This window comes from Diadema antillarum, unplaced genomic scaffold, assembly GCF_040938485.1.
Source record: "Diadema antillarum isolate AM-2024a unplaced genomic scaffold, OU_Dant_1.0 seq00000611_RagTag, whole genome shotgun sequence".
NCBI classification, from domain to species: Eukaryota; Metazoa; Echinodermata; class Echinoidea; order Diadematoida; family Diadematidae; genus Diadema; species Diadema antillarum.
The window spans coordinates 380,337-394,222 of record NW_027271536.1 but is presented as its reverse complement, the minus strand read 5'-3'; the positions used below and the strand labels follow the sequence as shown (position 1 = coordinate 394,222).

At 38.4% G+C, this 13,886-nt stretch overlaps 1 protein-coding gene across 1 annotated transcript in view; it reads right to left on the bottom strand.

Moving 5' to 3' along the window:
• LOC139735940 (uncharacterized) overlaps window positions 1–13,886 on the bottom strand; it is a 43,107-nt gene that overhangs the window by 6,241 nt on the left and 22,980 nt on the right. Inside the window, exons 17-29 of the mRNA XM_071646693.1 lie at window positions 13,257–13,325; window positions 12,574–12,689; window positions 11,930–12,046; window positions 11,412–11,590; window positions 10,250–10,480; window positions 9,668–9,759; window positions 8,615–8,668; window positions 6,897–7,092; window positions 5,559–5,617; window positions 3,859–4,033; window positions 2,867–2,936; window positions 2,016–2,187; window positions 1,271–1,384 (exon numbers count right to left, since the gene is read on the bottom strand). Coding sequence (XP_071502794.1) covers window positions 1,271–1,384; window positions 2,016–2,187; window positions 2,867–2,936; window positions 3,859–4,033; window positions 5,559–5,617; window positions 6,897–7,092; window positions 8,615–8,668; window positions 9,668–9,759; window positions 10,250–10,480; window positions 11,412–11,590; window positions 11,930–12,046; window positions 12,574–12,689; window positions 13,257–13,325 — 1,644 coding nt within the window. The remainder of the gene's footprint in view (window positions 1–1,270; window positions 1,385–2,015; window positions 2,188–2,866; window positions 2,937–3,858; window positions 4,034–5,558; window positions 5,618–6,896; window positions 7,093–8,614; window positions 8,669–9,667; window positions 9,760–10,249; window positions 10,481–11,411; window positions 11,591–11,929; window positions 12,047–12,573; window positions 12,690–13,256; window positions 13,326–13,886) is intronic.

Below are 13,886 nucleotides of genomic sequence, written 5' to 3'. Positions count from 1 at the left end.
TGGCTTATTGATGCTTTGTTGTCCCTGTTTCCAAATATACATACTAGCTCAATTGAATTCACCCGGCATTACCGGTGTACAGGTCGTAATGAGGTCTGAATCACAAGACTAACAACTATGTCGGTGAAAAAACATGGCTTGTAATATAATGACATGACATAATAACTCTCTTCTACATCTTTCTCTAACCTATCCCTACAAGCTGAAATCCCCATTAACTTTGACATGAAAATGAAAATATGTTGATCTTTACTTTCATTTTGTAACAGCATTAAGGAAGACAGCAAACAGCATCTATGAAGGCAAACTTTGACAGATTAACAAATTAGGGCTCACATGTACAGGTGCAAATAAATATGTATGGCCGAGGTATTTCACTTGCACAGCACATTTTCCTTTATGGCCAACCCCCTTGGATTTGGCACAGGCATGACCCTAGAGAGTGACCTTTACCCTCAAGGTCTACAATCTTGAATTTGGCATAAGCATCACATTAGAGTATGACCTTTACATTCAAGGCCAATAATCTTGAATTTTGCATAGGCATTACCCTAGAAAGTGACCGTTAACCTCAAAGTCTACAATCTTGAAATTGGCATATAAGCATTACCCTAAAGTGTGACCTTTACCCTCAAATTCAACTATCTTCAATTTGGCATAGGTATTACCCTAGTGTGTGACCTTCACCTCAATGTCAAAAATCTTGACTTTGTCATAGGCATTTCCCTAGAGTGTGATCTTTACCCTCAAGGCCAAAAATCTTGAATTTGGCATAGGCATTTTACAAGAGTTTGACCTTTATCTTCAAGGTCAAGCATCTTGAATGTGACATGGGCATTACCCTGGTGTGTGACCTTTACCCTCAAGGTCTATAATCTTGAATTTGGCATAGGCATTGCTCTGGAGTGTGACCTTTACCCTCAAGAATAACCCTTGAATTTGTCAAAGGAATATGACCTTGAAGACAATACAATGTACCTCCTGACAAAAGCCCAATCCATAACATGACTCAGAATGTGACCTTTAACCTTGTGACCTAACACCTCCATGTAATCCAGATAATACTCCCACTTTGCAGACCTGAGGGCCCTGTTGCATAAAGGCTGAGATCAAACGTAAGCTATAAAATCAAACATAAGCCAGAAAATCAAACATAAGCCTCTGAATACTCAATTCTGATTCGCTGATACCAAACTTACGTTTGATATCCTGATTTATGTTTGATTGCACTTTTTTTTTAATGCAACAGGGTCAAGGCCCAGTTTCTCACCTCTTGGTGTTGGGACAGAATGCCGATGCTGGCCAGGTATTTCTCCATGGCTTCCTTGGTGGAGATCCCAACGAGCTTGTCCAGCGCCTCCGCAGCCTCCTGTTGAATAGATGCCTGCAAGAGTAGGTAGGAAATAAAAACCCATAACACATGTACATATCAGGTCAGTGGATGCGCGTCCTTGGTATGTTTCTGTTCATACTTGATTATCATGGAAGGGAAGGCGTGGCATCTTTCAACCAGCGGGATTTAAGCTGGAGAAGAAACTGATGTTAAAGATATATGCATTCCTGGAGCAAAGGGTGTCAAAATCTGAAAACAATTATGGCCTCTCTCAATATTTATTTTACAGGTTTCTAATAGCTTTGTCTGTCTGTCTCTTTTTCTGTCTATCTGTCTGTCTCTCTTTCTTCCCAGTACCACGCACTCTGCAGCTAATCATGAATTAGTTTTTCATTGTATATCTTCTGATCTATCAATCTTCTTATCCATCCATCAATCTATCTACTTGTGTATCTATCTATCTATCTATCTATCTATCTACACTGTTTCTATCTATCTAATCTAGCAACCTATCTATCTATCTTTCGGCTTTAAGCATCATTCTAATGGGAAATGACAAGCGAGAAAATGATATTTCATGACTGTTCATTCATCAATCAGCCTATGGTGAAACCATCATGAGAAACAAATTCATCTGAATCACACACAACTCTTAACAGCTGCCATTAAACTGTGTGCTTACATCTTCGTCCGTCATGGAGTTGAGCACCGACAGCACGACGAAGGGCCTGTTGTCATGGAGATTGGCAAGGGTCTTGATGGCGTTCAGCCGTGTCATGAACAGGCTGCTCTTCAGGTCCCGCAGGAACTTGCGGATGATGGAGTCCAGCAGGTTTTCGCTGAGCCCAACAATACTTCAGGAAAGGAGGAATGAAACATTAATGAGGTATGGTGCACGGACCAACTAAGTGATTAAAATAGAATCATCCAACAAAAGATAATCATGGGAAGGCACACAAATATTAATCAATATATTTTAGTACAATATTAGACTTTTATGAAATAGTACGTAGATGTCAAGGAATAGATATAAAATGACAGATGAGAAAGACAAGTAATTGTAAGAAGAAAAAATATAACTACAAAATGGAATACTGTTACAAAGTGGTGTCATACATTCATATGCCCGCACATGCACTCAATTATGTGTACATTCATACATAGCTGAGCACTTCCCTGAATAATTTATTGATTAATGCTCTTCCAACTGCATAATTACATCAAGTGGATATACTATACGTACACTGTAGTGTAATGCAACCAATGTAATTTGCTGTGGAGTATCAGTGGATCATTGGTTCTAGCGCAACATGAGTATGTATGTCTGTGATTTTTCTATCACGGCTACTACTAAAACGCTGAATTGTAAGTGTTTATTTACATCAGTGAAGGGCAATTCATCAATCAGTTGCAATGTGTTTTGCATCATGAAAATTGTGGTCAGGGCAAAACGAAAAATTGAGAATTCGTGTCAAGTGCCTCGGTGATGATCATACACTGAACGGTGACGAGATCACGGAAATGAATACTCACTCATTCAGTTCAATCAACGCCGAGCAGATGAATTTGTAGAGCTCATCCGATGCGTTGTCGAGCAGATTCACTGAAACACAACATAGCAAAGAGCGATAGGTGAGAAGACAAGAATGTAAACTTCGTTACAAGAATGGCTTTACGTATAACCACCAGTACCTATCAATCAGTTGACACTACTGAACTTTGTCACAAAAAGATTTGGAATCTATTTATCACATCAAATGCCCACTAGCAAACACAATGTTCTCTCCAACGTGTTGGAGGGATCCAGAACTTAATCTCTGTTGCAGAGCGTTTAAGCTTTTAAGCAAAGCATGTGAGAGATAACACTCTTGGTGATTGCATTCCCCACAGCTTGTACAGCATCTATGAGCCTGTATCTTAAAGGGACTGTACAGTACTGGTTGAGGTAAGGGATTCATGTTGTGAACATTTCTAAGTAAGATAATGAGAAACCTCTTATGAAATATGAAAGAGCATGTAATTTCAAAAAGGATTCAACATTTATTTGATGAAAATTGGTTTTCAAATGGCTGAGACATAAAAAAAAGTGATGATAATAATAAAAGGCGACATGCCACAACTTTATTAGGATCTCTTTGTTTCACCTTGTTTTTGGATATCTCAGCCATTTCAAAACCGATTTTCATCAAATGAACTTTTGATACCTTTTAGAATTGCATGGTCTATTTTCTTTGTATCATTCTACACATGTGACATCAAAAGCGGTTTCCAATGTGTTCTACTGATAGTGCTGCATTCTCTAAGTCCTTAATATGTAGGTCCCTATATGAAGGTGAACTTGTCGTTTAAAGTGTGCTCCTTGCTGGGGTAATGATAATGACAGGAGCCCTCTTTGAGAGCAGTGCCAACACTGAAGAGTCTACTCTAGATTAATCAAAGACCAACTTGTCATTATCATCATCCCCTCTCATTATCATTACCCCCCTCCCCCTCCCTCCTCACCCAAGAATCAGGAGTGGACTCACGCAGTGTCTTGACCGTGGTCAGCACGTCCATCTTAAGCCCCTTGGGATACCAGTACATGCTGGTGATGCGGTTGAGCAGGCGGTCCAGCGGGCCTCTCTCCTCCTCTTCATCCTCCGCCACCTCATCATCCCCGCTCCCCTCCTTCTCCCCTTGGATGTCATCTAGGGGGCCAACCTGAAAAATACCATGCATAAAATTTGGTGCAAGAGGCATTGCACTTAAGTGTTACTTGTGGAAAAGCCAAATACCAGTTTGGTAAAGAAGTTAATTATCATGCTATCATCATCATTTTTATATGTTTCTACAATGTAGGAGGATCTTCAGCTACATTTTATCTTAGAAAACCTCTCCTGAATTGTATGAGCAGAACAATATGTGCCTGGTAATGCGGCCAAGAACTTAAAGGGGAATTCAGGACCAGCTAAAAGTTAGACTGATAAAAAAAAGTACAATTTCATGTTGAAGTGTTCACAAAAGTGAAAATTTAATCCAAATTGTATTAAAGATTATAGAAGTTATGAAATTATGAAGCTTTGCTAATTTTCAAAAAACAGTTCTTGAGCAGTTAATGTGAATATGTAAATGAGTGAGTTGATAATGTGTCTGTCTATAAGGGATTATGACATGATCTCAGAAAAGTGAAATTTTTGGTGCATGCATGTTAACGTTCAGGCTAGATTAAGATTTTTGTCTTCAACATCAGAAGAAGCCTTTATCCCGTTGAAGACTAGTCCCGAGTATACTCAGACAGGTGTCTATGGGAAATGTGTCTTCAACTAGCAAAAGGAGTTTGTCCTCAACAGGTTAAAGTTCAATTATAATCACAGCCATTATTTTAGTGGAGATTTTCCCAACATGGCAACGCAACGTGCAATGTCATGCATTATTACACTAAATACACTGTATCCCTCTTTTGTGCAACGTTATTCTAAATCCAAGAGCTTAATCTTACTTGTATATTGCACTATAAATGCATTTTAGATTTATGTATTTTAACATTACAATTTGTACATGTACTTTCATTGCGCATAAACTTGTGCACAATGTATCTGAGAGGTGCAGACAAGCATTTGTATTCATAACTTTTTCTGCTCCCTTAGACACATTGTTTTAATTTGTCTGAATAAATACAAAACAATACAATACAGATGTCATATTATCAAGTAGGATTCTCATAGGGGATAACACAGCTAATGCCTTCAGACCATAGGCCCATGAGAGCACCATCATTCCAAGTATCAAAAGATTTCAAGACGACAGTTCTCACTTTCCCATATCTTTTCCGCTTTGTTTGCTCCGTGTTGATACCTCTGCCTTTTCTGCTCTTCTTCTTCGAAAGCATCTGAAAAAAAAAAAATGGCAGAACAGGTCAGCACCGAATCTAGTTTATATTTCGGGGGGAAGAGAATGCATTGATCATCTCAGCTACATGAAAATACACAGGAGGCCCTATGTACTCACTTGTGAATATACATGTGAAAAAGTGATTATAGCAGAAGCACACAATTCAGCTCTGGTGGCACATGAGTTTTGGTTGTTAGATGCTTCAACTGTCGACTGCAAATCATGCAAACACAATGCCGCTTATAAACATTCACTACATTTGGGTTTGCTTTAATTTGTTTTTTGTTTTTTTATGTCTCGTCTTAATCTATGAAAATTTGTTTATTATATCCAGAATCTTTTTTGTGAAGCCTACCGTCCTCTCCCTTTCTTCGCTCATCCCTGGGTGAGATATGACAAGCCTTCCAACTGTCTCTGAAATGTAACAAATTGGTGCAGTGGTTAATAGATCATTTTATTTGCGCTTTCCTCATTTTATTGCTTGTATGATATCATCCAGAAGAAATCAAAGGAAGAAACATTGATGTTAAAGGATGTGAGTAATGCTGAGTAGTAAAGAATTACCCCCCCCAAAAAAAAAAATAAATAAATAAATAAATAAATAAATAAATAGATAAAAATATGATACTAATAATAAAAATGGTCAGTCTTATCTCTGTCACTGGTATACAATCATGCATAAGAGTAATGTCAAGTATCAAAATTAAAAGGTCATATCGTATTCAAACACAGAAGGTGTTCTGATAACATTGCTATCAGATTACTCATTAGTTAAAGTCACATCTTGATAATTTTATATGATTTTGATTGACACACATCACCTAATTGAAATATTTACTTTTTTCAGACCATCACATCACACAGAGTTTCTTATTATTCTTTTCAGCTTAAGTTGGTTCATTCAGATGAAAAGTAATTCTGGATGCAATATATCAGATGTGATATCATACTTCTTACATTACATTATAAGGCTAACAAGACACAAAGATGAATAGATAAAGAAAGTCATACAGTTTATACAAATGAATAGATAGCTGTATACATTAACACAAAAAGATAGACATATACATTGTAGATGGAATAGATACAGATAGAGACATATAAATGAATAGGTGGAGAAACGTATACAGATGAATAGATACAGAGATAAGGGAATATATTAGCGGTAGATGTAAAGATATAATATACAGATTGATAGATAGATAGATAGATAGATAGATAGATAGATAGATAGATAGATAAATAGATAGGTAGATAGATAGATATAAATAAATAGGTAGAGAGATAAGGGAATATATTAGTGGTAGATGTAAAGATATGATATACAGACTGATAGATAGATACTATAGATAGATAGATAGATAGATGATAGATAGATAGATAGATAGATAGATAGATAGATAGATAGATAGATAGATAGATAAATAGATAGATGGATAGATGGATAGATGGATAGATGGATAGATGGATAGATGGATAGATAGATAGATAGATAGATAGACAGATAGATAGATAGATAGATAGACAGACAGACAAATACATATATAAACGAGAGAAAGGGGACGACACATAGAGAATGACATAGAGCAAGGAGATTTTGCAACACTTGTGGGGAAAAAGACAAGGAAAAGGGAGGAAAAGAAAGAAATCCATCATTACAGTAATCATAAGGGTTATCTCACTAGATACTCACTTAGGCTCAGCTTCCTGATCTTGCCTTGATTCACCTCTGCCTCCTCCTTCTCCGCCGCTGCAACACCTGGTTGCTTGGCAACCCGTTTCTCGGCAGCAAGGTTGGCCGACGCCTGAGGGCTGGGCGTGGTGACGGGCGTTTCCGCGGCCACCGTGCTCTCTTCGGATGAAGCCCATGTGAATGGTTCGTGGTTCTCCTGATGGAGACAAGCAAAGCCAGACGAAGCTACATCAAAGCTGACCCAATAACTATGTGAGCACTGCATGAATCAATCCAATCTAGAGGAGATGCTGACCCCTCGTGGGTCGCCCCACTGACTAGCAGTAATCAGTCAAACAGAATTAACCAGGCACACAGTGCCATACAAGAGGGTGAAAAGAGTGAACATTTTCATGTGCAGATATTTTCAGATGTGGCAGGGTGGCAGAGATTTTCAATAACATTTCATTGGATTTCATGAGTGTGGCAGTCACATCATACAAGTGTCCTTTCTCCTACCTACACGAAAATCATCTGTACCAGAATGCTACACAAAGTCTTGAGGTCTGAAGTATTTCAATGGGAAGGGGGACAGGGTTGTAATTCACTCTGCCAACAGGAGTGCTGAATCAAGCAATTTCCGTGCCCGAGCTGACGGGAGCAATGCTCCACTAGTTGCATACAAAAGTACAGAAACTTCATTTGGTACAGGGGACTCCCATCATAATATTCAGTCCTCAGGACCGGCAGTTTTCTTTTGTTAAATCAAAATTTCACTATAACCGAACCAATAAACAATAAAAAAAACATAGAGTGGATAATGTTGCGGTCTGAAGTTTTACTTCGTTGTAACCAGAATTTCATTATAACCATGTTCGTTATAACAGAAGTGCACTGTATTTGGTGGGTGGCAGCTCTCTTGTACTCATACATAGCAAGATCAAATACTTGAAAAAGTGACAATATATCTTTGTAATTATTATGTTGTGAGTGTCCTTCCATTCACGAATTAAATATAATACATACTGCATATGCCATATTTTTAGCAAGTCTAATTTTTCATGAATCAGGACTTCTTGACAATTTTGCAAGTGGTTAAATGCGCAATTGCGGAGCACAATTACGAACGAAGAAACATATTGGTGCATGTCACATTCATATCGGGATCAGAATGAATATTTTCATGCTTTTTTACATTCGCGAATGGCATCCAACTCATGAAATAAGAAAATAAAAAAAAACCTTGCAAAATATACAAATGTATGGCATGTACAGTATGCAACAGGTTATACAGTACTTAATCACTCGCAGGTCTAGTCGATGGAATTTGACTCATGAATATGTAGTTCTGCACATATCAACTTTGCACCGTGTACTGTTTCACATGATCACAAGTTGAGACTTACATGAGAATGACCATTGATATAAACTACTCAATCAGACTTATTTAGTCGCATAACCGCAAGTATCAATTTACTGAGACATATGCCCTACCACCAGTACGATTAGTAAGACAGTGATACAAAAATGATCTTATTACTCAACAAAACTATTTCAATTATGGGTGTGATTCTATATACACCTACTTGTTCTGTGTTCTTTTTTGGTTTACCTCTCTGAGAAAGAGGCATCTTCCCTAAACTCTAAGCTCAAGTGATTTAAGCAGATTGAGGGGGAAAAGACTGAATCTTTGACCAAACAATTCTATAAGATTTTTTTTTCTTCAGTGAGCGACTCACATATTCGGTGTCCTCTGATCCCTGTGCAGCAACAGGTATATCACCTACAGGAACCTGTTTGAACAGAAATTGGAGTATGCTGAAGGTTATATCTTGCCAAAAGCATCAAGGTGTCTGCCCATCTTGGAACTCTAAGACACGAATGACCATCTGTGAGGTACTTTTGTTCCAAATGACCTGCATGGAATGCATTTGCACTGAAATGCTCTGACTTATCATCACAAATAAAGAAGTCACGGAAACAAAGACACCAGGAAAAAAAGAAACAACACTATAATATGAAAATAGTGGTTTTCTTGACAAAACCTCATCATGCATATCTCCACTCTTCTCCAATCCAATGTTTATATTTCTCTTCTTTTTTTTTTTACATAGAAATATTTCATGATACTGTCATATGCAATGTTTTGGTCTACATAATTGTAATATCATTATATGCAAGGTGGATCTCCATTGTTCTCTCAACATAATGTCACAAAGCATATCACCACATTTTTCTCATGTAATGCTTACATTTTTCTCTCTTCAATTACACATATTTCACATCATAGTTACCGGATTAAACAATGTTATGACAGCTGCACAACTGCAAAATATAATTTTATACAATGTACATTTCTAAAAATCATCTTGACATAGAATGAATGACACTGAAAAGGGCAAAGAAAATTTCATCATTCTGAAATGGAAAAGAACTAGATGTAAATACTGCTGTCAAGAGGCAAAGCAAGAAAGGATTTGAATTGAAACTTTGGGGGGAAAAATGTGACGGAGAAAGAACTACCACTGAGAAAGTTGAAGACAAAGAGAAAGAAAGTTGAAAAAAAGACGAAAATTCAAAGAGAAAGTGGAACTTGCCAATGAAACAAAGGATAGGAGAAATATTGCAGGTATATTCAAATTTGATGACTTTCAAACACCACACATGGCAAGGATGTAGACACAAACTTTTAATAATGAATTTTCTGAACAATTATTCTAATCATTTTTTAGGGCAACATTGTGAGAGAGAAGACCAGAATGACGACAAAAACTGGTAAAATCTCTACTCACGCTCCGTGGTCGCCATTCTCCCGGTGGAGGGGGCGGGGTCGGAGGCTTGGGTGGCTGGACCAGCATCCTGATGACAGAATTTGGGATGTAACCTTTGGCAAGCAAAAAAAACCCAGATAGTTTGTGTAAACTCACCAAGAGAGTACACTCTCACAAGCTTTAGGAGAGAAAACATCTATGAAGCTTTTAAGTTTCCCTGGCAAGCAGACGAAATCTCTAAACAAAGTCTACAAAGTCTGGTGTCTCTCTCATATATATATATATCTCTCATTATATCACAGATAAAAACAAAGGAATATAAAAGGAATGGGACCTGGAAAATCACCTCGTTTTATTAGGTATCTCACTATTTATCTGATGCTTTATAGCAAGGTTCCACTGTATTTGAAATGAAAATTGAATTCACATTTTCTTAAAATTCGCAAAACTCACCATCGGGAGCTACCAAGAGCTGGATGATCTTCTCCTTCTCCATCTCCTCCTCCTCCTCCTCCTCCTCCTCTTCTTCCTCCATTAATCCTGCATCAATAACCATCTCCTCCCCTTCTTTATCCTCTTCTTCCACTTCTCTTTCGACCACGCCCTCCCCGTCTCCTCCCACGCTCTGTCCATCTCCGCCCTTCCGACTCTCCCCCGCCACCGATTTTTCCGTCTTCATCTCAAGTTTCTCTGTCTCCTTCTTTTCCTCCTCACGCTGGTTTTTCTCTCTCTGGATATGTGCTTGTGAGACTGTTCCGTTGCTAGGAGCATCCCCACTCTTGTTCTGAGCTCTGATATGCTGGGATGATGCCAGCTCTGAAATGTGCCTACCAACTGGAGTTTAAAAGAAGAAAAATAAAAAAACACATATATGCTGATGACCATGCTTTTGATGATTGCTAGATACAAAACATCACCACTACTTGTCTGTCATAAGAGAACGAAAAAAAAAAAAAGTATAAGTGAAGAAAGATCTGACTGCTTAAACATTTCCTGTGCCACAGACCTCTGACAATGTTTAAAGTGCTGTGGGGTTTTCTGTGTCATTCAGTACTAAAAGTACACAACAGGTTACCATGAAAACAGTATGCACACTAGAGATGATTATAAAAACATATGTCTTTGTGATGCTGGAAGAAAGACTACAGCTTACATTTTTGTCAGATGTCTTATTTTGGTTCTGATGTGTCAAATGATATACCTGTATTTCTTCACTCAGCTTTTGTGATGTGGCCAGCATTATCCCCAGCAATTTAATACAGAAGTCTACATTGATTGCAATGGGCAAAAAGCACGCAAGATGACAAACTTGGGATTGTAAATTCAGGCATGTCTACAACAGCAAAAACACAAACTTGAATATTTGGTTTAGCTTCCAACATTGATTTGTAATGTCCTGCTTGTTTCTGTTTGTGCCTGCCAAGGCCATCATGTTTTCATTCCAATCACAAAGACCTGTGTAAATCCTCCTTTTCATTTCATCAGCTGGGTTTAACTTCTAGTGATTACTTGTGGACTTTTAACTTCTTGCTGAGTATACCTGCAAAAGCTTTCATATTTCAATGCTAATTTCCAATCATTTTAAAATATTAAGGTCTTCCTTCTATCTGCGTAAAGTTTCATACATGTGTCAACATTCTGCGATAATCTGAACAAGTGTTATATCTTGAAACCATCAGAAGCATGTGGGACTCATACCAAAGCTACACAAAAGCTGGTATTCAATAAACTATCTGTATATCTTGCTTTTATATTCCAGCCATACCCAAGCTCTCTGAAGTGACTTCTGTGCCTGTCTCCGACATCTGTCTGCTGCCCTCTTTGCTGGCCGAGCCGGGGATTGGGATCCCGAGGATCTGCTTCCTCAGCTGCGGCAGTTTGCTCTTCACGTGTTGCCGCAGCAACAGGTCGGTGGGATAGGTCGGGAGGGAGAGCAGGTCAAACCTGTGGATGGCAGAACGGAAGTGGTAGACGAATCATGGAGCAACAAAGATGAAGATTTGAGATTATAATATTATTGCTCTTTCGTCTTTTCATGACTAACGCTCCTTTAAGATGTATCAAGGTCAAAAAATCAACTGAAATGTATGGACAGCAAATATTACTTTCACAAATTACACCTGCCGAGTTTATAACTTTCTTTTCTGCTTCCATCAGCTGTATGGACGGTCAATTATCAGCTTTTTGGTTTGACATGCCCTTCTATGGAAAAGCAATGCAAGGGATTTAACATTTCACACTGGCAAGGATCCTGGTGCAACTTTTCATACCCTCTAAGCTTACCACAGGGGAAGATCAGGGTTGAACGGGAACGGCTCTTCCACGATCTCGTCTTGGAATTCCATCTCCAGAAGGTCTTTCATGTAGGACAAGGGGAGGTACGACGCAATGCTGACATAGCTGCGTCAGGAAAACAGGGGAAAAAAATTTTCAAGGATAACTGCAATGCAATTTCAATTAAAACAAATGACTTAATTGATAAAATGTCTGGATATGAGAAACACAATTAACATAGTAAATTTATGACAGTGTTTTATAACAAAGATGATGGCTATAATGAAAGTATGACAATAGTAATAACGATAATGATTACAGAACAGGTAAGAATGCAATAACAGTGACGATATCATCACCAGCAATAAAAATATGACTATAGCCATGACAGAGTATGGTTTTTGTGTTTGTTGTTCTTGTTCTTGTTGTGTACATTTCAAAATGTGATTCAAATATAAATTAAAATGACAGTATCAGAAAAACTGTACCAAATATGGTAACATCAATAACAATAATGATTACAGAACAGGTAAGAATGTAAAAATGATGATGACAATATCATTAACAGCAAAAAGAAAACAACAATAATAGCAATGCTAGTATTTTTGTTGTTGTTGTTGTTCTTGTTCTTGTTGCCATTCTTGTTTCCTTACGAAATATGATTCTGGAAGCCCACAAGGAGGTCGCCCCTGTCGTTGGCGAAACAGACGCTTCGCAAGGTCTCGTCAAACCACAGCTCACGCACCATGGTGTTTGTTCGGTCCCAGATCTTGGACAACGAGCGACATGAAAACAAATTACGCACATTTATGACTGAAATTAGACTACATGTGTGCTTGATCGAACTTCACTTCTAGCCAGGGTCTACCCGAAGTGCTTATGTGCATCTGTGTGTGTGTGTGTGCATTTCAATAGTCTTGATACATGTATTCTTACAAAAAGAAACTGCATTCTACTGCTAGTAGATGGCTTGTCATCCTATTCCAAATACAATTGATTTTAGGTTAGATCCCTGTTTTGTATCTGATAATTAACCAGTTCACATACATCAAGCCCATTATAATCTATTTAGTCTTCAACTTTTATTCCTTCTGTCCTTAGTTTGGATTTGTTCAAATGTCTGCCTTGTGTTACTCTACTTCAATCCCTTGCTACCTCGGTCAATTTGATTTATGGTGTATTACATACTGTACATGTATGCTCAATAGTTTTGTCACAATTGTAGTTGTATGTATTACAAGTCTAGTAGTAGCACTAGTAGGTGGCATCATCATTATCACAGTCACTATCAGTCGTAGAACCTCATTATAAATCTTCTCCTTCAGGGTAAAATTACCTTCAATGAGCCATCATTGCTTGTTGTTGCAAACACACCAAGGCAAGGGCAGCTACACAGAGCTGTGATCTATTAAGGCATAATTACATGTACAACAACAAATTATCATTATCATTATTCATGGTTCATTGCAATCGTGACAGGAAGCAGGTGCTGAATTCCTCACAATTTCAAGTCATAATATTGAAACATGCATACATATAAATTAGAAAATAAATAAATAAATAGATAAATAAATTAGACTGACTATGACCCCGTTTACAGTGCAGGGCTGGACCAAGCCCCGACTGAGCCCAGGCTGAGCCCGGCCTCAATTGCGGTAATCGGCCCCGCAATTCTGTGTGTATACAGTGGAGGGCTCAGCCCGGGCTTTTAATTCAATATTTTGTTGTAGTGGCCCTCTGCTTGTAAACAAACAATTATTTGGGAGCACGCCGGCTACAGTTTGGTACCACATTTGGCCCAGTTTGTATTTACAGTGAGAAAAGGCCAGGCAAAGCCCGAGCTGATCCCAGGGCGAGACTATACCTCCAGAGCTTGGCCAAATGCGCGGCCGTTTTTGGTACCGCATTTGGCCTATTGAGCGTTTACAGTGAAAGGAAGGCCAGGCTGAGCCTGGGCTGAGCCCGG